The following is a 25,273-nucleotide window of genomic DNA, read 5'->3' as shown; positions in this document are numbered from 1 at the left end:
CACTGTCCATGTCACCTCCTCCGGGGCACCAGGCCTGCCCTGTCACCTCCTCTCTCCAGCAGGTTCAGCCCTCTTGCAGGGAGTGAATCTCCCTGGCTTCCTCCTTCCTGCCTTTTACCCCCGCCCCTGTGGCTCCCATCACCTCTCATCCTGCCCATGTCCTTGTCAGCCCCCGGCCTCTCTGACTTTGTTTTCACTGTCCTCATCTGGCAAACCCCAGCCACGCACAGTCCTGTACCACCCCATAGTGCAGAGTGGCCACGATGACACCGTGGGCATTCCCCCCACTTCCCAGCCTGCTGATGTCCGGGGAGTCTCTGACCCCACTGCCCCTCCTTCATAGAGAAAACAAAGCCATCAGAGGGGAGGCCTTGTTTCGCATTAGCAAACCCCAAGTCTGCCCCCTCACACCACAACTCCTCCTTCCACAGTTACCACTGAGGCTCTGCCCCTCCCACCCTCCTCCCCACCGCTCGCTGTTCCCTATCAATGCCCCCCATCCTCACTCATGCCCTCTCTACAGATGCTGGCCATGAGGATTAAACTCAATCTCCCCACCTTGGAACATTCAAGCAAAACCTCTCTTCAAGCTCTTTGCCCAGCCAGCCTCCACCCTCGCTTTTCTTGCCCCACACGAATTTCTTCTCTAAAGCATTCTTCCAACATCACCAGCACCACCTTCCTCCTGTGGCCCAGTCCCCACTTGCCAGGGAAACCTCTGGGCTTCTTGCGAAATTCCACAGGCCAGCAGCTCCTGCAACTGAGCATAACCGAAGGTAGCCCTGGGTCTCCCCTTGGAGGACACACACACCATTACAGACAGTAAGGACTGCAAGATGTGCTATCCAGGGGGCTGTGGGGCCACAGAAGGGGCCTCTCATCCAGTCATCAGGGACAGGGGCAAAATAAGCAGCCAGGCTGAGACTTGGGGGCCAGAAGATACCCCATGCATCTGTGGGTTTGGTGGGGGGAGACAGGACCACAGGCCCATGGTGGCAGCAAGTATTCTGAAAGAATGCAGTGACCCACGGGCCTATGAACTGCACTGAGGTCTACCTTCACTTTCCCAGATTAAAAAAATCTTGCAGAGGCAAGGAATTTTGATTTAGTTTCTTCTTTATTGGAGAGATAAGTAGTACGATCACCTTTGAGTTTTAGAAAGTGGCACTGGTGACTGTGGCGGACAGACTGGGGGAGGGGCAGGCTCCCTGGGGGTCCTCTGCCCACCCCTTCCCTGGTTGTCCCTCCAGAGCTGGCGTGCGGCTTCTGTCCTCTGTCTGCACTGTCTGGGGGCAGAGCTCACCACACCTCTCGCCTCCCAGAGCCTTGCCATCTGTGAAACTCCCAGATCTGTGTTCCAGGTTGGCCCTCCCTTCAGCCCCAGGCCCACAAGGCTAGAGGGCAGCCAGACACGTCTGCCAGGATGACCCCAGGCAGCCAAACCCTACCCTCTCTCACTAGGGGCTCCCTGCATCAGCAAACAGAAGGGCCGACCCTCCTCGACCCCCAGTGTCGCTCAGTTTCTCTCAGACCCGTCTGCAGACCCATCTGCTCGCCCTCGGGCACTTTTCTAATATAAATGTGATGGCTTCACTCTTTCTCCACCCCCAGGTGGTAAAAATAAATAAACAAATAGAAACCGGAATAGCTGCTGATGCTTCCCTACCTTCTTCAGGATGTAAACCAAGCTCTTTAATATGTCATGCGTTCCACACTTGTTGATTTATTCACCCAGCAAATGTTTATTGAGCTCCCATGATGTGTGCAGCAGGAGGAACAGAGTGACCAGGTCATCCGTGATGACTTGACAGAGGGAACAGGACTGGAGCAGCTAAGACAGGAGGAGATGTGAGTGGACACAGAGATGCTCAGATGATCAAAGAAACATGGGGGGGGGATGGGGTAATTGTCCCTTCTCAGATAGACAAAGACCCAAGAATGGCTAAAGCCAAGCCCATTATCGGTTGAGAGTGGACGGCTTTGTGGAGAACAGCTGGTACTATTTGTCAACACACAGCTTCACCTTCAACCAGAATTTCTACTTCTAGGAAAATATCCCATCCAGACACTTCTCTGAGCTCACAACAGAAGGGTTCTTGCTCTTGGAAAGACCAGACATGGCCTAATTGCTCATTAACAAAAGATCAATTAAGAAGTTACAGAACACCTACACATTGGAGGAGGGCCAAGCACAAGAAAGAATGGCGGTCTCTCTCTCTACATACGTCTTTACTTACATATGCCCGTGTAACACAGACACACCACCACCTGCCCCTCGTGAAATACACTAGCGTGCGTGAGAGAAAGTCAGGCGGTGACCACCCAGAAGAATCCACAGTGGGTGGCAATGCAGGGGTCTCACTTTCTACTTGTTTAAATTTCTTACAAAAACCATTTAATACTTCATTAAAAGGGGAAAAGAGGGTGGAGATTTTTCAGAACACAGCTGTGAGGGGGTCTGGAGGAAGGGTCTCCAAATCACCTCTGTGAGGAACTGACTAGCTGGCTGCTCTTCCCCCGCAGTGATTCTAGCCAGGGCCCCAGGCCGCTCATCAGGGCAGACATCTAGGGGTGGGACCCGGCCTAGCTGACTGCACCCCCAACACCCACTCCTTCAGCCTGGAAGATTCCCAGGCTCCAGGACAGCGCTCTCCACCAGAAGGCGCCAGAGATGAGGCTGGTAGCCGCTAGGGTCCCTGGCCAGTTGGAGCACTTCGCAGCGGGATGGGGCTCCTGTCAGGCTACCCCCCTCTCTGCACCCTCTGTGCTACCCAGCGGGCTGGGCAGGAGTAGGGAGCGGGAGGGCCGGGCTCCCCGCCCAGCTGGAGCATCCGGCTCCGCCTCCTCCTGGAAAGACTATTTAGTTCTGGAGGTGCTGAGGCCAGGTCCCAAGCAGGACCCTGACCAACCACAGACCACAGACTGACTGAGGAGTTTCCCCACCCACCAGGTGCTCCCTGCCCAGCCAACAGCAGACCTACCGGCCCGCCTTTCGCCTGACACCTACTCGCCGACAGACATAGGTACGAGCTTGCCTGTCCCCACGCCTCTGCCCTTGATCACCAAGGCTTCCCAACAGGCCGGGGAAAGGGGTGGCTGGAGGTGAGGGCCGTCGGTCCCCCACACCTGCCTGGCTCACACTCCCTCTAGCCCCGCCCGCCATGGCCCGGCTCCTGATGGTCACCTTCGGTTGCATCAGCCTGCTCTACCTGCTGCTCCCAGGCACGCTGTCCCGCAGCCTGGGCCGGAGCCAGCAGCCTGCCCCACCCAGGTGAGTGGGGTTCACACCAGCCCAAACCGTGGCCCGCAGGGAAGGAAACCAGAATGCCTGGGGAGGGCGCCCTCCATTCCGCTCCCCGTGCCCCCCTCCTCCCATTCCTCCAGCATTGGGGAAACCCCCCACCTGCTGCCAGGGCTTACCTCCTAAATCAAGGGCCAGAAAATATGCCTTCAGCAAATCCTGAGCAGGGCAAGAGGCCCTCTTTGTTTGCCTCTCTCCTAGGGCCCTCCCCTCCCCCATTGGTAGAGCAACCCCCTCAAGGAGAGGTTGGCTAGGAGAGGGGAGGCTGGAGGGATCCCCGAGAGTGCCCACCGCCCCCCACCCCACCCCAAGGGGAGGGCTGGGAAGGGGGGGCACACAGGTCATGAACATAGTGACCCACAGAGGCCAGCACTGCCCTTTGCCCAGGGAGGCACAGGTGAATGGACATGTGACCTGGGCTGCTGAGGTGGCTGAGAGCCAGGACCCAAGCCCAGAGCTCCAAAGGGATCCTGGGCTTCCCCTGCCAATGACCCCAAGCCTGTGTGGAGGGGAAAGTGGGTGGGTTTGGGGGGGGTCCCTGAAAGATTGGGCCAACAGGTTTACTTCCTCCATTCCCCTCTGCAGGGAGCCCCCAGCCAGGACCCTTTCCAGTGGCCTGAAGCCTCAACACCCTACACCTCGGCGTGTGGTCTGGAAGCTACACCAGGCCCTCCAGCCACAGAGGAGTGCCAGCCGAGCCCCCGCTACGGGTCGGCCTCTCCGGGATGGCCTCCACCGGCACTTGGGTCCCCGCAGGTCCCGAGCCCAGCTCCTGCGGGTGGGCTGTGTGCTGGGCACCTGCCAGGTGCAGAACCTCAGCCACCGCCTCTGGCAGCTGGTTGGGTCAGCTGGCCCACGGGACTCAGCCCCCATGGACCCCAGCAGCCCCCACAGCTATGGTTGACACGGAGCTGGCCATACCCATGCCTGGCCCAGCCGGGATGCTGCGCCTCAATCCCAGAGCTGCATCTGGGCCCCCAGTCCCCACCCAGCCCCCTGGACCTCCTGCACACCTCAGTAACCAGTGTGCAGGCCCTGGAGGCAACTCCCAGCCCACCCCACCCCCACCAGATTCTGTAGCAAGCAACCTTAAATAGCTTTGGACGCGGAAACCCCATGCACATGTATAGACCCAAGGAGATCTGCAGGCAGAGTCTGTACCCCTGAAAAGGGTTTCAGAGGGGCAGGGTCTGCCCAAGGATGTGGAGCAGAAGCCAGGGTCCTGAATACCCAGGGCCATGCTGGGCAAGCACCAGTTGGCCCAGCATGACCCCGTCCCCCCCATCCCCCACCCCCCCCAGTCCTGACAGCATCAGATTCAACCCTGGCTTTGGGCATGCACACTTTGCCTGTCCCAGGTCCCTAGCCTTTCCACTCCCTGTGCCCTTGAGACTGGGAGGGAAGCAGGCAGGAGGGCCCCACTGTGGTCCCCGTCCCCAGGGCCAGGGTAAAGGGAGGACAGGCCTGCTGGGAGCTGTGTTCTCTGGAGCCTAGGTGAAAATGGAGACCCCTCCCTGGATCTCTAGCCAGGTAGCTGGGGAGACTGGGAGAGGGCGTAGAGGTTCTGGAGGCACACTGGGGCATTTGGGGGCAGGACAGCCCAGAGCAGAGCGCCCCTTCCCATCCCTCAGGGCAGGGTGGGGCTGGGTGGGGGCAAGATCTCCCAGCCCAAATAGGTCAATGAGGTCAGAACCGTCACCACTTCGGGTGGGGTGGGAGGGCCAGACAAGGGTAGGGGGCGCTGCAGGCAACAGAGTCTCCCTGACCCCACCCTGCCCAGCTTGGGGACGCACTGGGGGCAGGCACGGGGACAGCAGGAGGCTGGAGCAGGTGTGTCGAGAATTTGGGGAGGTAGATTGCCCTTTAAAGGTTAGAACAGGATCTCTGGCCTGTTTTGGTGTATATCACCCCAGGTCGGGCCTTTGCGTGTTGTGATCCCTGAGCCTTTGCTAGTCCCTCATCACTGACGCCCCCACGTCATATGGGCATGACCCAGTGTTCAGAAAGGTGGCTTCTTTTTCTTTCTTTCTAGATTTTTAATTTATTTATTTGAGAGAGAGAATACAGAGGGAGAGGGAGAGGGAGAAGCAGGCTTCCCACTGAGCAGGGAGCCGACATGGGGCTCGATCCCAGGACCCTGAGATCATGACCTGAGCAGCAGGCAGATGCTTAACCATCAGAGTCCCCCAGGCGCCCCAAGAGAAAGGTGGTTTCTAGTACTCGGCAAACACTCGTAACAGCACTTAATCTGTCAACACATGTCGGTCACCCTGTGAGGAGAGCGCTATTGTTCTCCCACCTCTAGAAGCAGAAACCACAGCCACAGAGGTCAGGGGTGCTCTGGGTTGCTGGCAGGCCTGCCCCTCAGAGACCCTGGGCCTCCGAAGGGTGGGAGGCTCCTGGAAACGCCCATCTGGGCTCCTACCCTCGTACTTGCTCTTCTGGCTTGGGAATCACCTGGCCAGGTAAGGCATCTTCCCTCCATTAGGCCCTGTGAGGACAGTTCCGGCAGGTTCCTGCCCTGCAGTGAGGGTGGTCCGTGTTGTGTGGGAAGCAGAGCAAGGCAGGCAGGAAAGGCTGCCTGGAGGAAGCGTAGGTCTGAGGATTGCAAGGGTCGCAGGGGGAAGGAGCTGAGAGTGCCAAGGCCCCAAGGCCACAGGAGGAGTGGGTGTGGCTGGGGACCACCCCCCACCAAAGCACCTAAGAGGGGCTGGAACCAGCGTGAGTGAGTGATTGAGGGCAGGCGAGGCCGGTGGGCCGGCCCTCAGAGCCACCGAAGGGTGTCAACAGGGCAGGCAGGGAGAGCGGGCAGTGAGGGCCTGGCGAGGGGGCTGGGGAGAGAGGGGGACGAGGGGTCTAGGAGGTCAAAGCTGGACAGTCAGGAGGGCCACGTGGCCGAGACCCCCCCAGGCTCCAGTCCTGGGCCTGTGTGTGGTCCGGGCTTCCGCACAGGATGTTCTTTCTGCTGGGGACACCCCCCACACTGTCCCGTCCTCATTGGTCAGAGCTGCCAGACCCCCAGGATCCCATGCCCCGTACCCTTGCTGGGCCATTCCAAAGTGCAGGGTAGATTTTCCTCAAAGCAGGTTGGACGGCTGACCTCAAGGCATCCCTGTGCCGTGACATGTGGCGTCTACCCGGCCCCTGAGCTCCAGGCCACGCCGGGGCCACCTACCTGATGCCCCGCTTGGACTTTCAGTGGCAGCACCCGAGCTCCCCCAGAGCGCCCACCAGCCGCGTCTTCCTCAGACAAATGCTGTGGGCTGGTCATTTTCTCCTTTTTCTGTCCAAGCCACCACCTGCTTTTGGGTGACGGCTCCAGTCACCTCCCTGGAGCCCCCTCCATCCCTTCAGCATTGTTTGTTGAGCATTTGAGAAACATTAGCGATTACCCCCCACCTGACATCCTAGTGGGAGGAGGCAGAAGCTCAAAGGTAAAATAAGCAAATGACACCGCATGTGTCAAGCACTGGGAGAGTCCTGAAGGCAGGTTGCACTTCACTATTTTATTTTATTTTATTTTTTAAGATTTTATTTATTTATTTGACAGAGAGACAGCGAGAGAGGGAACACAAGCAGAGGGAGTGGGAAAGGGAGAAGCAGGCTTCCTGCCGAGCAGGGAGCCCGATGCGGGGCTCGATCCCAGGACCCTGGGATCATGACCTGAGCCGAAGGCAGACGCTTCACCAACTGAGCCACCCAGGCGCCCCTCTTTTATTTTTTAAAAGATTTTATTTATTCCTTTGAGACACACAGCTACAGAGAGAGACAGAGCACGAGCAGGGGGAGCGGCAGAGGGAGAAGCAGACTCCCCACGGAGCAGGGAGCCCGACCCGGGACTCGATCCCAGGACCCCGGGATCATGATCTGAGCCGAAGGCAGACGCTTCACCAACTGAGTCACCCAGGCGCCCCCCGAACTTTGCCATTTTAAGTGGGGGGCCCCAGCACTCCCCCAAGTTTATTCTCAGCACAGGCAGGAGCAGGCCCCCAACCCCACAGCCTTCTTGCCTCAGTGAAGCTGAGTAGGTGCTCTGGCCCGCACACCACCAGGTGGAGACTGACACCCTGAGTGTCACCCACTGCCCTCAGCCCACCTCCAGACTTCCCTGACCTGACCATACTCAGACCCCCCCACTGTCTTTCTCAAGAGCACCGGCCTTTCCGATAGGCAACAATGACTTGTTTTGCTGTGTGTCTGCCTCCTCCTTGGGGAATGTCAGCTCCCAGGAAGGCATATGTACCAGTCAGGCCCCTGCTGCATCTTTGGTGCTTAGCCCGGGTCCATGCAGTAAGTGCTGGCTGAATTCATCTCTGCCCTGACTCCGGATGGAGCCTCTCACCTCAAATGCCAGACAAAGAGCCCACCCTTGACCAAACCAGCCGGGCGGCTCCACTAGGCCTCACCTCACCTTGCTAACAGTATTAGCAAGAATCCCCACCCCCGCCCCCGCCCTTGAGATCTGATCACCTGGCTGGCCTTTTAGCAAGAATCCTGTAAGCCGGTTTAGCAAGAATCCGCCCCCCCCCTTGATATCAGCCCTTAGCAATTTTCCATCCCCTGACCCTGCTCTGCTCACTGGCAGTCAGTCCCTGGCAGTCTTTGCTTTTGCCGGATTCTCTCTCCCCTATTGCAATAGTGGTGAATAAAGTCTTTCACTCCCATTTAGCAAGTGTCAGAATAACTTTTCCTATAAGCCCCTGCCCTTCCCAGAATCCCAAGGGCCTGAGGTTGATGGGTGGGGTCTGGGGTCTGCACGACCTGTTGGGAGGGGCCTACTGTGGGCAGGGAGGTGTTTAAAACCCTTGGGGGAAGTGCAGGAGGCTGGCAGCACACTCCCTCCGGCCTCGGCCTCCGGGTCCTAATCAGGTCAGTCGCCCAGGGAGGCTGAAGTCAGGGACAGGGGGCTGGGGCCTGGGTCGGGGTGCTGGGAACTGCTCCTGTGCTGACACATTAACTTCTGAGGCCAGGAGGACGGTGGATGGTCACTCATTACCGAGGGCCAAGGCCAAGGGGCTGGGTGGTGTCCGGTCTCTTATGTAACCTGTGGGCATATATAGGGGCACACAGCCCGTGGGACTCTCCCCCACCTGCCAACTTTACTCCCTCAAGATGAAGATGAAGGTGGCTGTGGTGAGTACTCCAGACCCAGCGTAGATGTGGCCCCACAGACTGCTCACCCGGGGGCTAGTTGTCCCTCATGGGAAGGAGTGGCAGCCCCCCACCCTCTCCCAGCTGGTTCCCGCCAGTCTGCTGGTCCCGGTCAAAGGGCTCCCTCCTTCCTGTCTTCCTCCTGCGGTTTAGGTTTAGCTGGGGCAAGGGTCAGCAGCCCCACCCGTGGGCTCCCTGCAGACCCAGGTCCTGAGAAGGAGATGCTGGGTGCTGGTGCTGTGCGCCCCCACACAGCATCCCGTACACCCCTGCATCACCCTGGAAGCAGGCATCTGGCTGACATCCACTTTGCAGAGAAGGACACCCAGAGCGAGGTTGCCTCTGATGGCGGGTGTGCCTGGGAGGGGCTGTGCCTGCTGATCGCCAGCCTCGATGCTGATCCACCTCTTAGGCTCTGGTGTCCCCATGGGGATGTCCTCGCTTCCTCATGGAGCTGGCATCATGGTGAAATGGGTTTAATCACCCACCCAACCAGGGCCCAGACCCTTCCCTGGTCTACCGGCCTGATGTGGACCCAGAGGTGGCCAAAGACAAGGGCAGCTTCCGCAACTACACGGTAAGGGCCCCACCCTGGCCCCGCCCCAACCCCACCCCAGCCAGCCCCATCTTTCTCTGGAGAGGGCAGCACCTGCCCCTTTGCACAGCTCCAGGTCTGCCCTTGAACGCCCCCATTCATACCTTTGGGCCCAAGCTTGGGAGACTGGAGCAGTGGGCCCCATAGGTGTGAAGGGCGGGGATTGAGCCTCCTGGCTAACCCTCTGGCTTGCAGTCTGGCCCACTCCTGGACCGTGTCTTTGCCACGTACAAGCTTATGCACACGCAGCAGACCGTGGACTTCGTCAGGAAAAAGGTACTTGGCAGCTTCCTCTGCTGCCGGTCCCCACCTCCCCAGGCTGAATGGGTGGATGGAGAGGGACTGGGCCCTGACCCAGCCAACCCCATGGCCATGCTGACCTCCCCGTCTTGGCCTAGCACACCCAGTTTGGGGGCTTCTCCTACAAGAAAATGACCGTCTTGGAAGCTGTGGACATGCTGGACAGGCTGGTGGACGAGTCGGACCCAGATGTGGACTTCCCCAATTCCTTCCATGCCTTCCAGACCGCTGAGGGCATCCGGAAAGCCCACCCTGACAAGGGTGCACCTCCCTCCCGTGGTGGGCTGCAGTGGGAGAGCAGATGGGTCTTGGCCCTTTCCTGGCCTCACCCCTGAGCCCCAAGCCCCCGCCTCCTCCTCTGCCCTGGTCTTGCCACCCCCAGGCACTAGCCTGCTCTGCCCCTCTCCCTTCCAGACTGGTTCCATCTCGCGGGGCTGCTGCATGACCTGGGGAAGGTCCTGGTTCTGACAGGGGAGCCCCAGGTAAGGGCGGGGGTGGAGGGGTGCAGCACGGTGAGGCTGGGACAGCCTGGGCTCAGGGTTCTGGAAGCCTGCCGTGTGGGCAGGCCAGTCACACCCACCGTGGCTGCGTGTCTGCAGTGGGCGGTCGTTGGAGACACCTTCCCAGTTGGCTGCCGTCCCCAGGCCTCTGTGGTTTTCTGTGACTCCACCTTCCAGGACAACCCGGACCTCCAGGATCCTCGATACAGGTACTGCTCCCCCGCTGCCGGCCCTCCTCCGCACGTTGCCCCCACGCCCCTCACCCTCTATCTTTCCCTGCAGCACGGAGCTCGGCATGTACCAGCCTCACTGCGGCCTGGAGAACGTGCTCATGTCCTGGGGCCATGACGGTGAGGCTAGTTAGGCGGGCCGTGGGGACGATGGGGACCGCGGTGAGGACCACGGCTCTGGGACCCCGGGGGTGACACCGTATCTCCCACAGAGTACATGTACCAGATGATGAAGTTCAACAAATTCTCTCTTCCCCCAGAGGTAGGTAGAGGGGAGGGCCCAAGCCAAGAGCCCCGCCCCACCCCGGCAAGCCCCGCCTGTCGCCCTGCCCCTATCGCCCTGCCCCGCCCCCCTGGAGCGTGCTGGGCGTGGCTTCCCTCTGCCCTCAGGCCTTCTACATGGTCCGCTTCCACTCCTTCTACCCTTGGCACACGGGTGGCGACTACCGGCAGCTGTGCAGTGAGCAGGACCTGGCCATGCTTCCCTGGGTGCAGGAGTTTAAGTATGGCCATCCCTGTGGGGGGCTGGCGGGGGGGACGGACCAGGGGACTGAAGGGGCCGGGGCTTCCTCACAGGGCACGGTCCCTCCCCTGCTGCAGCAAATTTGACCTCTACACCAAGAGTCCCGAACTGCCAGATGTGGACGCACTGCGGCCCTACTACCAGGGCCTCATCGACAAGTACTGCCCTGGTGTGCTGAGCTGGTGACCAGCCTGGCCACGTGCTCGAGGGGACGGCCGCTGTCCTGGGACTCCACATGCACACCTAAGTCAACGCTCCCTGCCCTGACCACTCTGCTCAGTGCTAATAAAGACATTGAAGCAGCCTGTGAGCCTGAGCATCACTGAGATGGGGGCCTCTCATGGCAACAGGGCACTCTGCACTGGGAGGCAGGACGTGGCCCCTTAGACACGTGTGTCCCGTCACGCCTGCCACCATAAACCTGTTGCTCACTATTCCAGCTCTGGCGTCAGAACCTGGGGTCGCCCTGTCCGTCCTCACATTCTCAAAACAGTCACCAAGTGCTCTGGGCTCCGTGTCCCTAAAAACAAGATGAAGCAAAACATTCGATAGCTAGAAAAACAGATTACAGAAAACCTCCTCATATAACAAATGCATGGGTTAAGTGCAGCAAACCTAAGGCATGAAGGGAAGGCACAGGGCCCTCCCCGTGCCCCGAGGTGCGCCCACATCTTAGGTTGGCCAATAACCTCCTTCGTATGAGTTCCCCCCTGCCCCCGCCCAGTACATGTCCCTCAATGCTACGGTTTAGCGCTGGCTTCCTCCCTACCTTCTAGCAGCTTATTTCTCGGAAGAAAGGGATCATTTGTCTCAGGGAGTTTCCTTCTGTTGATGGGGTTTTTTTTAGATTTTATTTTATTTTTTTAAAGATTTTTATTTATTTATTGAGAGAGAGAATGGTAGAGAGAGAGCATGAGAGGGAGGAAGGTCAGAGGGAGAAGCAGACTCCCCGCTGAGCAGGGAGCCCGATGCGGGACTCAATTCCGGGACTCCAGGATCATGACCTGAGCCAAAGGCAGTCGCTTAACCGACTGAGCCACCCAGGCGCCCCTTTCTGTTGATGTTTTGCTAATTGCATCCCTGTGGTGTTAACATTTCTTGGGTATTTCCTGCTAATTGGTAAATGCATATAGAGGCTTAATCAGATTCAGATTTGGCTTGTCAGGGGCAAGAGTGCTTTAGAGGGTGTGGCATATTCTGTTTTTTTTTTTTTTTTAAGATTTTTATTTATTGAGAGAGAGAGAATGGTAGAGAGAGAGCATGAGAAGGAGGAAGGTCAGAGGGAGAAGCAGACTCCCTGCTGAGCAGGGAGCCTGATGCAGGACTCGATCCCGGGACTCCAGGATCATGAGAGCCGAAGGCAGTCACTTAACCAACTGAGCCACCCAGGCACCCGGTGTGGCATATTCTTGATCCGGTCAGCACAAGCTGTGCGTTGGGAGTCACCTAGTTCAGATTAGAATGTGAGAAGGCAGAGCAGTGACGTTCCGGCCCCTGGGCCGCCACCCTCATTCATCTGAGAGAACCAGGCAGTATGGAGAAATGCTGTTTGGTTAGTTCCTGTAGGAAAGGCAAGTGAAGGCTCCAGTCTTCCTCTTAACTTAGAGTTTGCAAGAGTTAGCTCCTAGCACCGTGCAAAGGTGATCCATTTGTCTGTTTTGTGTTAAGAATGTGTAGATTTTGGGCACCTGGGTGGCTCAGTTGGTTAAGCGACTGCCCTTGGCTCAGGTCATGATCCCAGAGTCCTGGGATCGAGTCCCACATCGGGCTCCCGGCTCAGCAGGGAGCCTGCTTCTCCCTCTGACCCTAACCCCTCTCATGCTGTTTCCCTCTCTCTCGCTCTCAAATAAATAAACAAACAAATAAATAAATAAAATCTTTAAAAAAAAAAAAAAGAAGGTGTAGATTTCAGCATATTCGTGCTTGGGTGACCACCCTCGCTAGTGCTCGGACTCCACTCGGCCAGGGTTGGGGTGGAGCTTCCAGATGGCTCCTAGGTCCTCCTGACATGACAATAGTCTCTGGTGGGTATCCCGCTGTCTGGTGTGACAAGACACCCAGAGTGGGTAATTCCCTGTGTTTTTGTAACAAATTAACACACATTTGGTGGCTTAAAATAAAAATGGATTCTCCCGAGTTCTGGAAGCCAGAAGTCAGATCCTGGTATGGTGTTGGGCAGGCCTGTGATCCCTCCACGGGCTCCAGGGAGGGTCCCTCCTTGCTGCTTCAGCTGTAGGGCTGCCTGCGTCCCCTGGCTTGTGACTGCGCCTCCCTGCTGTCTACACGGCTTCTCCGCCCGTTGGCGCCCCTCTGCCTCGCTCCTATAGGGACCCTGTGATGGGCCCGTCCGGGTAACCCAGGATGATCTCATCTCCAGATCCTTCACTTAATCACATCTGCAAGATGCTTTTCCTAAATAAGGTCGTGTTCACAAATTCCAGGGATTTGATGTGCACTTCTGTTGGGCGGCTGTTTGTTCCCAAGCCCCTCGGGAGCTTCCCAGTTGTAACCTGCAACCAACCTCCATACTTAGAGGGCAGGGAATCATGGAAGAGACAGGCCACTGCAGATGGGTAGGTGGCAGGTTTCTAAGCAAGGGAACTTACAAGGCTTGTCTTGGGCGGTCACAAGACAAGTGGATCTTTGCATTTGCCCGCTAGAGTCTTAAAAGTTTAGGGGCACCCGGATGGCTCAGTCAGTAGAGTGTGTGACTCTTGATCTCAGGGTTGTGAGTTTGAGCCCCACATTGGGTGTAGAGCCTACTTAAACAAGGATAGAATCTTAAAAGTGTGTACAGAGGCCTTAATGGGGTCCAGTCACACATACCATGTGTAGGGGCTCGACACCACATCGCTATCTCAAGGCTGTGTTCTTGGAGCAGCTTCTGGGAGTGGGGAAGGCAAGTGGAGTGCATACTGCAAAGATGGGGGAGGGGTGAGCTCACAGGTCTACTGGCGGTAGCACGTTCTGGGGGTAGCCCCCCAGCAGGGACTTTTCCCGGCTTACCACAGAGGTTGCCCCAGACCTAGAATCTGCCATTTCTCCAAGGAGTCCTGATCTCTTTGAGTAAGAAATGGTATTTCATATCCGTGTGTTGGGGACTAAAGACACAATCTTGAATGTTCACCTCCACTCCAACCCCTGGTGTGGCCGCTGGACGTGGCGGCGTTGGCGGCTGCCCTCACTGCCCTGCTCCTCCCGTGGACCTGTGCACCTGCTGAGTGCTGGCGTCAGGAGAGCACAGGCTCAAATGTGTCAGAGACTTGCTCCCGGCCACCAGTTCACGTGTGCTTCCTTCTGGAAGATTGCGACCTGCCCTGGGCAGCCTCCCCGGGCGTGGGGGGCCTCCTCCACACTCCCTCTCAGCCTGTGAGCTCAGGCCAGGGCAGGTGCAGAGTGCTGAGGGGGTCCCTCCCTAGAGCTGCATCATGGGGTGCTGGGGGGCACTAGAAAGGCTGGAAGGAAGGGTCCTCAGTGACGGGCCTTTGAGGGTGTGCTGAGGTCTTTCTGCCTTCTCCAAAGAGGCTGGGGTGGGGAAGGGAGGTGCTCAGCAGGCTGCTTCTCTGGGTCCAAATTTACTACCCTGATCTATCCCTGAGGAGGGTCCCCAGTGTGCAGAGTAGGAGAGGCCATCTTTGCTCCTGTGCCAGGGTCCCCAGACCCTCTCTGTACCCCTTGCAGACCATAACCAGGCCACCTCCAAAAGCCCCAGGGTAGGGGGAGGGCAGTGGGGGCCAAGGTCCCATATTTCTGTCCACCCAGGGGACTGTCAGGCCTCACTGGGCTCCAGGAGCCTGAGGCTCCAGGGCATTGGGGCGGCTTGGCTCTCCTCCAACCTGCTGGCATTCCTGCCCCTGAACCCTCCCCCTGCTGCAGGCAGCCCTCCTCCTGCTCTAGCAGACTGGTTCTGTCTATTCCTGAGGTCTGGGGCTTAGCCTTCCAGCACCCTTCCAATCCCTCCTGTTTCTTTTCTTTCTTTCTTCCTTTTTTTTTTTTTTTTTAAGATTTTATTTATTTGAGACTGAGAAAGTGTGAGCCCAAGCAGGGGGAGCTGCAGGCAGAGGGAGAAGCAGACTCCCCAATGAGCAGGGAGCCCAACGTGGGGCTCCATCCCAGGACCCTGGGATCATGACCTGAGCTGAAGGCAGACGCTTAACCGACTGAGCCACCCAGGCGTCCTAGAGAATTTCTCAGTTTAATTTCCAACATGGTAAATATAGATAGATATATCCCTCATAAACAAAAGCCCTTTGGGGTCCTCAATAATTTTTAAGAATGTAAAGGAGTCCTGAGACCTGATGACCTGGTCCTTGGACGCCAGTAGACTTCCTTTTGGGGGAACCACATCGCTTGCTCCACGGGTTCCAGGAGGGCAGAAGTGGGGGCCACCTGCGAGTGCAACCACGTGTAACTTTCTCACCAAACTCAGGGGCCACCAGCAGGCCAGTCCAGAGCCCACAGCGTGTACCTCCTCCAAGGGCAGCAGTCAACCACCATGGTGGACGCTGTCTGTGATGTTGGGCAGTGATTCGTCATCATGGACACCCTGGACTTGCTGCCCTTGTCCCCTGTGCTTCCTCCAGCATCACTGTGCCCTGCCTCGTGAACGCCCGTCACCAGGGTACCCTGCTCGACACTGCCTCTGGCTGAAGCCATTCTTCAGAATGAAAGATGCAAAGCGGAGGCTGCTGTGTGTGACCCCGACTCAAGGATCGGGTGGAATGATGGAGCAGACGGTTGAAGACCCAGCCGTGGTGCCAGCTTGCGGACGATGCCCCTGTGGTGAGCCTGGAGGAGTGTCCAGGAGCCGTCTGGTGCACGTGGGTGTCTGTCACTCCTGCGCCCAGGGCCCCCCGGTGATGGTGCTGTGGCCTGTTCTGGTGACTCTGGCTAAGGCTGCATTGTGGAATGTGGTTCTTAAGGGAGCAATACATTTCCCCGGAGACACAGCAGTGCTTCTCTGGAACAGGACGTGGCCGAGCGCAAGGCTCCACCCGCTGCTGCCTCTGCTGCGGGATGAGCAGGCCAGCGAGGTGTGAGCGGAGCTGACCTCCAAGGGCGCGGACTGCCGGTGCAGGACCCAGGGGCCCAAGGAATGCTCCACGTGACCCTGGCTGCCTGCGAACTGCCAAGGCTAGTGGCCGGCGTCCCTGGAAGACTGCAGCGCCCTCTCTAGACAGACGCAGAGGGGCTCAAATAGACGCAACCTGTATTTTTTTCCTTGGCGGTCCTTCAAACTCTAACCAGTTTTTGGCTTCTTTCCTGGTGGCTAACTTCACAGTTTAGCCTGTGAAATGCAGAATTTCGAGACGGAATTGTACTGAGCTCAAGGGAAGGTAGGTGTCAAGCTGGAACCTGGAAGTGATGTGGGTGCAGGAATGGACCAGATTTTGGGGGCCTCTGCACCCTTGGCGTGAGCGAGGGTTTTTGTGCGGAGTGTAGAATGGCCGCCTTGTATTAGTGAGACTACCGTTTGTGGGGGGTGGGGAATACAGATCGGGAGGGTGGATTCACCAGGGTCCTGGGCACCCCAGGGGTTTAGGTGTCCTGTCAGATTTCCCGTGGCTGGGGGATCTGCCTTCTCATGAGTCTGGGCAGGAGGCAACACAGCTCCTCCTCCACCTCTCCTTCCGGAAGCCAGAAAGGGGAGAAACATGGTGTTACCCCGGGAGCTACGGGGCCCCTGTTCTAACCTGGCCACCCTGGACTCCAAATCTGAAGCTGGGAGTAGGCCCTCAAACAGAACTGTGTCCAGGCACAGTGTGTCCTCACCAAGCCAGGCCAGGCCAAGGATTTGGCCATGGTCAGTCTTAGTTTATTCGTGGTATAGGGACATTCAAGAGAATTGTTGGCTCACTGGATTTGTATGTTCATTCATTATGTTTTTTTTGAAGCTTGGGAAGACTGTTAGGTCAGACGACTGAATGGTTAACAAATAACTTAAATTTGTAAAGCAGTTAAAATATTTGAGGCATTTAAAGTTTATAAATGGAACCCTCCAGAGTTATTGCTAAAACCTGCTAAATCTGAAACAACAACAACAACAAACCTGCTAGATCTAAATAGAAGACAGAAAATTAAAACATATAGGTTGGGAGACTGAATTTTGTTAAGATGAGAATACCACCAGAGCAATCTACAGAACCGACACAATCCCATCAAAATCCCAATGGCGTTTTTTTTCATAAATAGAAAAGTCCATTCTAAAATTAATATGGAATCTCAAGGGACCCTGAATAGCCAAAACAGTCTGAGACAGAAGAATCAAACTGGAGGACTTGCATTTCCCAATTTTGAAAGTTACTACAAAGCTACTGTACTCAAAACATTGTAGTCCCCTCATAAAGACAGGTATATAGACCAATAGAATAGACCAGAGATCCCAGAAATAAGCCCTCGCCTGTATGGTCAGTTAATTTTTGGCAAGGTCGCTAAGACCATTCAATGGGGGAAAGCACCGTGTTTTCAACAAACGAGGCTGAGAAAACTGGACGTCCACATGCAGAAGAATGAAGGTGGACCCCTATCTCACACCATGAAAAAATTAACTCCAGGTGGATCAAAGACCTAAATGTAAGAGCTCAAACTATAAAACTCTTAGAAGAAACATAGGGGGAAATCTTTATGACCTTGGATTTGGCAATGATTTCTTGGCTATGACACCAAAAGTACGAGCAATTAAAGAAAAAATAGGTAAATTGGACTTCATAAAAATTAAAAACTTTGGGGACCAAAGAACACTATAAAGAGAGCGAACAGGCAATCCGCAGATGGGAAAATATTTGCAAACCATGTATCTGATGAGAGATTAGTATCCAGAATATGTTAAAAAACTACAACTCAATAACAAAAAACAAAAAACCAATTAAAAAATAGGCAAAGGACCTGAATAGACGTTTCTTCAAAGATATACAAATGGCCAAAAAGCACAGGAAGATGCTCAACATCATTAATCTTTAGGCAAATGCAAAACCAAAACCATCATGAGATACCATTTCATACCCATTAGGGTGATTATTACCCAATAAATAAATAAACAAAGGGGAAATAACAAGTGTTAGTGAGGATGTGGATAAATTTGGACCCTGGTACATGCCTGGAGGGAGGAAATGTAAAAGCAAACAGTTTGCTGGTTCCTCGGGAAGTTCACTGCAGAGCTGCCAGATCCTGCCCGTCCACTCCTATGTGTGGGCCCAAAATAATTGAACACAGGGACGCAAACAGATACTTTACATCAATGTTCACTTACGTTATTCCCAACAGCCAGAAAAAGGTGGGAGCAACCCAAGCATGCACTGGTGGATAAATGAATAATCAAAACGGGTATAAACATATGATGGAATGATATTCAGCCATAAAAAGGAGTGAGGCTCTGAATGAATCTCAAAAACATGATGCTGAGTGAAAGGAGCCAGACACAAAAGGGCACAAATTGTATGATTCTACTCATACGAAGTGTCCTGAGAGAAACAGATTAGCGGTTGCACAGGGCATGGAGGGAGGGGTTGGAATATGGCAGCCAAGGGGAACGAGGATTTTTTTTTTTTAAGATTTTTATTTATTTATTTGATAGAGAGAGAAAAAACGAGAGAGGGAACACAAGCAGGGGGAGCAGGAGAGGGAGAAGCAGGCTTCCCGCAGAGCAGGGAGCCCGATGCGGGGCTCGAACCCAGGACCCTGGGACCATGACCTGAGCCAAAATCAAGTTGGATGCTCGGGGTGGCTGGGTGGCGAGGTTGGTTAAGCCTTTGACTTTTTTTTTTTTTTAAATATTTTATTTGTCAGAGAGAGAGAGAAGGAGCGTGTGTGCACAAGCAGTGAGGAGGGGCAGGCAGAGGGAGAAGCGAAGTGGGACTTGACCCCAGGACCCTGGGATCACGACCCGAGCTGAAGGCAGATGCTTAACCAACTGAGCCACACAGGCGCCCCAAGACTCTTGATTTCAGTTCAGGTCATGATCTCAGGGTCCTGGGATTGAGCCCCATGTTGGGCTCCGTGCTCAGCAGGGAGTCTGCTTGTCCCTCTCCCTCTACCCCTGCACATGCATGCTCTCTCAAAGAAATAGAATCTAAGAAAAAAAAAGTTGTTATAGGAAACAAGACAAAAACCAAGAAATTCACAAAATGAACTAAAAAGCCTAAAGAAAGAACAAAAGAGGGGCCCCTGGGTGGCTCAGATGGTTAAGCATCTGCCTTCGGCTGGGATCATGAACTCAGGGTCCTGGGATCGAGCCCTGCATCGGGCTCCCTGCTTGGCAGGGGGCCTGCTTCTCGAACCTCTCCCTCTGCCTGCTGCTTCCGCTGCTTGTGCTCTCTGTCAAAAATAAAAATAAAATCTTAAAAAAAAAGAAAAAAAGAGCTAGCCTTGAGATAATATAGTATCGTTCTGTACAATAGAAGAAGCATAAAAAAATCAATGAGAAACAGGTTCATTATTCAACAAATAGTACTGAAAATTTTGGCTACTTGGGAAAAAAACTGTTCTTGTGTTTCACAATATGATCAAATTCATTTCAGATGGATTAAAAAGGAAGATGTAAACAAGAAAACTTTAACAATCTAGAAGAAATTATGGATGAAATAGCCATTTAGTCACTTGATGAGGATGGACTGTACAAGCATAAAAATTACAAGATTCAACTTCAAATACAGTATAAATTCAGTTCTACAGAACAAAACCAACATTGGTATGCATGACTCCTTACCATGAGTGTGCGTATGTGTGTGTTTAAAGTGGGAGAAATAGAACTCGTTTTGCTTTCTTCTTATTTTGCTATGTTTTTCAAAAAATATTCTCTGCAGTGAACATATTACTTTGATAATCATAAAGGAGTATGTTTTCAGATGCAAAAAAAAAGCCTAAAGAAAAAGAACACGGTTTTGAGTTTTAAATACACAACTGTCTTTTTTTTTTAAGATTTTATTTATTTGACAGAGAGAGACACCGCGAGAGAGGGAACACAAGCAGGGGGAGCGGGAGAGGGAGAAGCAGGCTTCCCGCGGAGCAGGGAGCCCGATGTGGGGCTCGATCCCAGGACCCCGGGATCATGACCCGAGCCGAAGGCAGACGCTTAACGACTGAGCCACCCAGGCGCCCCTAAATATGCAACTGTCTTAAACCAAAAGTCAACTTACAGATGGTTGAATCTACGTGTGAGAGCACATCTGAAGGCACCCGAAAGCTCATGTCACAGGTCTGTGTAAGCCAGGTGCGGCCGTGCACACAGACTGAGCTCGGAGTTCTGTTTGAATCGGTGAAGGCGGGGGTTCAATGACGTCGGGGGAGGAGCCGAGAACACTGGGGTGGACTGGGGGTCCGTGGGATCAGAGCGTGAGAGGGGGCCGGGGAGGCGGTACAAGTTCTCACAGAGGGCAGGCACCTCCCAACGGACCACAGAACCCCAACAGAAACCTGAGTTGTGCCCTCAGTGCCCGCTGCCACTCCTGGGTGGTCAGATAAGGTTCTTCCTCCTCCACCCTTGCCCCAGGGCCTCCTCCTTCCTCTCTCCGCCCACACCCCCGTAGCACACTCATGTGGTACCTGGCCTACCCAAGGGAGGTCCAGTGCCCTGGCCCTTCCGTCATTGCCCGAGATGAGGAAGCAGGGGCAGGAAAGGAAGGGGCCGGGTTCTGGTGAATTCTCAGGCCCTCAGGTGATTCTAGGCCCCACGTTCTACTGCTGGCCACCTCACAGCCTTGATGTGTGGTGCTGACAGGTCGGCCCGGCTGTGCTGGACCATGCCCTTACGTCTATTTTATAGGGGTAAGGTTGAGGAGGGGAGAATGAAGGCATCCCAGAAGCCAGGTCACCTATCAGCGGGACAGCATCCACACCGCGTCCCCTGCCAGAGGCAGGGAAGGCCCACTGTCCTCAGGCCTGCAAAGTGGGAAGGAGGAGACATCAGAGACGAGATCAAGCACAGAGGCACCTTTATTGGTTCCTAGGTCCCAGGATCTTGCCTCCCCCTCCCTCGCTTCCTCAGCAGGTCCGCCTCACCCCCTCTTGTGCAGGGGCGAGGGTTGGGGCATCAGACTTGGCTCCTTACAGAGGGAAAGGGCTTCCCACAGCCCTGTTTGCAAAGTCCTGGGAAAGACCCTGAGCTGGGTCATATGCCTGCCCTGTGGATCAAGGCCAGGGGGTATGCTGGGGAGGGACATGGTTGGCGTGTGTCTTGGGGTGAGTGGGCCCTCCAAGCAGCAGGAGGGCCAAAGCCTGCCCTAGAGGACAGCACCCCAACCTGCATCTGTCGTGGCAGCTGGCTAAGGCACGCTGGCTGGATTGTGTCCTGCCTCAGAGGCCAGAAATGTGTGGGCACCTGATCCTCTTTGGACTTGGGGCTGACAATGCAGCTACTTTTTCCTCCTGGGAGTATGGGAACTGCTGCTGCAGTTGTCAGGGGCTGGGGCGGGCTGTTTGCTGGCAGCTCCAGAGTCCTTCTTGGGGGCTGGCTTGTGCTTCTCCTTGGCTAGAGGAGAGGAGTTGGGGGAATGGGGCCCCAGCAGGGCCTGCATGACCCTAATGGCCCCCACTGCAGCGAGGAGCCCCCAGAGCAAGGTGGAAGCCTCCAGGGGAGACAGCTGTTTCCGTATCCAGCGGAGGGCCTGGGCCAGGCTGTTGCCAGAGCTGAGGGCTCGGGGCGGGCTCCTGTCCTGTGGGTGCAGGATTGAGGGAGGTCCACAAGGACCACCCCTGTGGGGGAGGGTCACCCCTGCCACTTCCCCCTCCCTAACACCTTCCCACCTGGAGGTCAAACTGTCTGAGCAGCATGTCCAGCGTTGGGTCCCCCAAGGACACTGGCGGGAAGAATTCTTCCACCCACTGGCGTCGCCACCACTGGCTGCAACAAGGCAGGGTGTTCAGGGGGCGCCTGAGCCCAGACCCCAGCACCCCACCTGGCACCCTGGCCTTACCTCTGCTCCCCAGGATGTGAGAACCAGTACTTGTAGCGCTGGGCCCGCACGTAGGTGGGCGGCTGCTTGTGGAAGGGGTACCTAGCCACATCGTTCTGGATGAGGCGGATCACTGCAAGGGAGTGGGGCTCAGCACAGCCAGTGCTCCCTCAGCCCCAGCCTCCCCTTCCCACACGCCCTGTTTCCCCTAGATCCTACCCTTCCCTCAGACCCTCCCACTGTCCCATCAGCCACCCCCCTCCAAATCCCCACCGGGCCTCACCAGGGTCCTTGCCCTGCAGCAGGCGCAGGACCAGGCTCGTGAACCAGGGGCTGTGAGAGTGTGGGCCCAGGGCTGCGAACCACATCTGCCAATCGAGGCGGGGCTGGTGGGGCACCACGACAGGGGGCGGCCGACTCACATTCCCGGGCTTGTACATGAACTCGATCTCCTGCCCGGCAGAGCACGTCAGCACTACCCGCTGGACCGGAGGAGCCCCTCCCCACTTCCCTGCGTGGCCCACAGGAATGTCTACCGTCCAGTGTTGCCCATCATAGCTGCCCTCCAGCACCACTTCGGGCCGCCCGCCCAGACCGGTCATCCGGCGGAAGAGGCCGTAGGAGTTAGCCAGCTGCAGGTGCTCTACGGCACCAAAGAGGCGGTGTGCCCCGGTCCAGAGATGCCCATGGCTCGAGGGCTCGATATAGGAGTATGGCACCTGGAGGCAGGTGGGCAGAAGCTCAGTGCTGTCCCTCCAGCCCCCACCCTCCTCCCCAAGTGCTACCCACCAGGCTGATCACAAACAAGGCCACCGTGGCAGTGCCAAAGATGAACAGCTGGACTGCAGTGCAGAGCTTCCTCAGCCACCCTCGCACCTGGGTCCACCTGGGGGGCGGGGGACCCAAGTGCTGTCAGGCCTGCCCTGCACAGCTCTACCCCACCCCCTTGGACCACATACCTCCAGAGGGCATTCAGCAGTTCCCAGGTGAGGGAGGCAACCCCCAGCCACATGGTGGGCAGGGTCACCATCTTTAGCCACTGGGTAAACTGGTGGAAGGTAAAGGCTGCAGAAAAACAGGGGTGTGAGGAGGGGTGGTCCAGCCTCTGTCCTCTGGCCCCCCAGCTGGCACTCACTGGTTCTGGAGTGGACAGCATGCTGCTCCCAGTCAACTTCCAGGCCGAAGCAGTGCACGGTGCCGTAGGCCAGCAACCCATAGACGGTAAATTCCAACAGCAGAGACAGCAGAGACAGCAGAGCCCTGGGCCAGGCTGCCAAGCACGAGAGTCACAGGTTGGCTGGGGCGGAACTAGAGCAGGGCTTACTTGGGGGGTGTTGGAGGGAAGGAAACTTGCTAGTGGGCCATTGGGCTGACCATACTTGGCTATCTGGGACAAGCTGACACTCACAAGAGGGTGTCTTTTTGCAGTGGCTGTTGCCAGACTCAGCAGTCAGGTGCCCATCATCCAGAAGAGCAGTGGTGAGCACCAGAGTGAGCAGGTTGAAGAAGTTATAGTTGCCAGTGATGATAATCAGGACTTGCAACAAAACCTAGAGGAGAGCCTGCACTGAGAGCTCCTGAGGTCCACCGCCTTCCTGGCCCTTCCGAACCTTCTTCCAAGCCCCTCTGCACCCCATGCCTGGGTCTCTCCTACAGGCATCCCATCCCCTTCTCATCACCCCCTGGCCTGTTATGCTCCCACTCCAACTGTCCTCTACCCCTGCTCCCACTGTCCATGGCTCCCTATCGCCTGGAGCAAACTGAAACTCGGCATGTCTCGTGCAGCCCTTCCCCACCTGCCTCGCTAACCTGACTGACATCTTCCAGTGAGGCCGCAGCCCTGCCCTACAGGCTTGCCTTCACCTCCTGAGTCAACTCACGCCTCCGCTCATGAGGCCTTCCTGACTGCCTGCAGCAGCCCCTCCAACCTAATAGGACCCACTGGGCAGTGCTGAAAATGCCATGTCCTATCTTCCTGATGGCTGAGGTCCCTACCCACCTGGGAGTAGAAAGCCGCCAAACGCAGGCGGCGAACAGGGGCAAAGAACAGAGGGGGCACTGCAATCTCGATGAGGAACGTGGCCACCACGGAGAGTTTCTGCAGCCAGACCGGCAGGTGGTGGGCGAACCAGGAGGCAGGTGTGGGCAGGCACTGTGTTTCGTAGTGGTAGGTGAGGGCTGCAAATGGTAAGTGGGGGGTCAGTGTGAGGCAGAACCCCCAATGCTGCCCCACATTCAGGATGGGACCCTCACCAGTAAGCCCCCACCATGCGGGGCAACGGCTGGTCAGCTTGACCACACCCGAGGCAAACATGAGGCGAAACAGCAGCCAGCGCACGAGCCAGAAGGGGATGCCTTCGTGGGGCGAGGCCCCTACCAGCCTGCCCTGGGGGGCCTGCTTATGGTGGGGGGGCTGCCTCAGGGGGGCCACCAGCACCGCCAGGAAGCCAGTCTCCAGCAGCAGGGAATCCCTATGGGGAGAAGGAAGAGCACAAGGGGCCCTCCCCATCAAGGCTGTTCCCCCCGAGGGTCCTCCCTGGAGAGACAAACATATTCCGCCCTGGCCCTCCTCTCCCCTCCCCCCCCCCCCCCCCCCCCGCACCCCGTCACCCAGAAGTCACTCACCACTGGAAATAAAGAAACACCTGGCCCACCTGCAGGGAGAAGGGTTGTCAGGGAGCAGGGGGTGTGTGTCTGTGGAGGCAGGCAGGGCAGAGACAGGGGCGAGGTGCAGGGTGGACAGGTGACATGGGTCTCAGTGCTGTGGGGGGGAGCAGGCAGCCCCCACTTGCCTGGCAGGCCGACAGGTAGGCAGCCCAGAGCAGCAGGTAGACGAAGAGGTTGCGCAGCCTGCGCATAAGCAGCGCGCCCAGGGCTAGCAGGGCGCCCAGCAGACTCAGCAGCTCCAGGCCCTGCGAGGTGTCCAGCCCCAGTTGCGGAGCCTCCCACAGCAGCGTCGGGGTCTCCCACAGCTGCTGCCAGCGCCCCTTGCCCTGTGGCCTCAGCGTCCTCCGTGCAGGCAGGATGCCCTCGGCACCATACAGGCCTGTGGGAGGGCACGTCAGGGCCCTGGACACTGCCCTCCAAGGCTAGAGTTCCCCCACCAGGCAGGGCCTGGCCCACCTCCTGAGGTCTAGACTTGCAGGACCTGCAGACTCTGGCCAAGCAGGTGCGAACCCGCCGATCCCCAGCCCCTTCGGGACCAGACCCCAGGAGGCCTACCAGACTCCCCAGGTCAGGGCCTCCCACCCAGCGGAGCTGAGGTCCCCCCCCTTTCCATTCACTGTCTTTTCTCCCACCTGCCCTGCCAGGTCTGGGCCCACCCCGCTCAGGATTCTCCCCCGGCCCCAGGTCAGATCCCGGAACCTACGGGAAACGGGCCACAGCACGCCCCCCTTCCTCCCCAAGCCCCCGCCGCTCGCAGGATGCGAACCGAAGCCGCTACTCCGGGCTCCGAGGCCTGGTCCTCACTCCACTCCCGCCCCCCACACCCGGCGGAGTGTCCGGGGACGTGCGCGAACAGAGGGCGCGGGCTAGGGGGCGTCCCTCTCTCGGCGCCCTCACCCGGGATCTGCATGTAGAGGGACGCGAAGGCGAACGTGAAGACCGCGGCCACGCCCTGAAGGAAAAGCTGCCGCGGGACCTCGGAGCCCGCCATGTCCGCTACGCGGCGGGCTGCAGACGCGCTCGCTGGGACGCCCGGCCCCGCCCCGCCCCGCCCGGCCCCGCCCCGCATGGCCCCGCCCCACCCCGCCTCCAGCGCGGCGCGTGGCGCCGGGGTGCT

The 25,273-nt window shown here is 57.0% G+C and overlaps 3 protein-coding genes across 4 annotated transcripts; 2 read left to right on the top strand and 1 right to left on the bottom strand.

The window, feature by feature from the left end:
* Positions 1-2,897: 2,897 nt before the first annotated feature.
* On the top strand, positions 2,898-6,887 carry ADM2 (adrenomedullin 2). Its single transcript, XM_027594416.2, has 3 exons — positions 2,898-3,023; positions 3,151-3,271; positions 3,887-6,887. Exons 2-3 carry the CDS (start codon positions 3,162-3,164, stop codon positions 4,203-4,205), a joined length of 429 nt encoding a protein of 142 aa, XP_027450217.1. The 5' UTR covers positions 2,898-3,023; positions 3,151-3,161; the 3' UTR covers positions 4,206-6,887.
* Positions 6,888-8,401: 1,514 nt separating this feature from the next.
* Positions 8,402-10,861, top strand: MIOX (myo-inositol oxygenase). Its single transcript, XM_027594971.1, has 10 exons — positions 8,402-8,434; positions 8,949-9,029; positions 9,243-9,323; positions 9,446-9,608; positions 9,762-9,829; positions 9,947-10,056; positions 10,130-10,197; positions 10,290-10,339; positions 10,468-10,580; positions 10,678-10,861. Exons 1-10 carry the CDS (start codon positions 8,414-8,416, stop codon positions 10,784-10,786), a joined length of 864 nt encoding a protein of 287 aa, XP_027450772.1. The 5' UTR covers positions 8,402-8,413; the 3' UTR covers positions 10,787-10,861.
* An 8,753-nt stretch (positions 10,862-19,614) lies between these two features.
* On the bottom strand, positions 19,615-25,187 carry LMF2 (lipase maturation factor 2). 2 transcript variants are annotated; one of them, XM_027595752.2, is made up of 14 exons: positions 25,054-25,187; positions 24,282-24,535; positions 24,115-24,143; positions 23,743-23,960; positions 23,489-23,667; positions 22,898-23,039; positions 22,625-22,759; positions 22,449-22,554; positions 22,279-22,375; positions 22,026-22,208; positions 21,773-21,941; positions 21,511-21,622; positions 21,341-21,437; positions 19,615-20,476 (listed from the first exon to the last, which is right to left on the bottom strand). In XM_027595752.2, the coding sequence occupies exons 1-14, from the start codon at positions 25,145-25,147 to the stop codon at positions 20,471-20,473; spliced, it is 1,821 nt and encodes a 606-aa protein (XP_027451553.1). In that variant the 5' UTR covers positions 25,148-25,187; the 3' UTR covers positions 19,615-20,470. The 2 variants fall into 2 exon arrangements, with proteins under 2 accessions (XP_027451553.1, XP_027451552.1); XM_027595751.1 differs by lacking the exon at positions 19,615-20,476 and adding an exon at positions 20,513-21,249.
* Between the last annotated feature and the right edge of the window lie 86 nt (positions 25,188-25,273).

Source organism: Zalophus californianus, chromosome 9, assembly GCF_009762305.2.
Source record: "Zalophus californianus isolate mZalCal1 chromosome 9, mZalCal1.pri.v2, whole genome shotgun sequence".
Classification (NCBI taxonomy): Eukaryota; Metazoa; Chordata; class Mammalia; order Carnivora; family Otariidae; genus Zalophus; species Zalophus californianus.
Note: the sequence above shows the minus strand (reverse complement) of the source record. Positions and strands in the feature narration are given on the sequence as shown.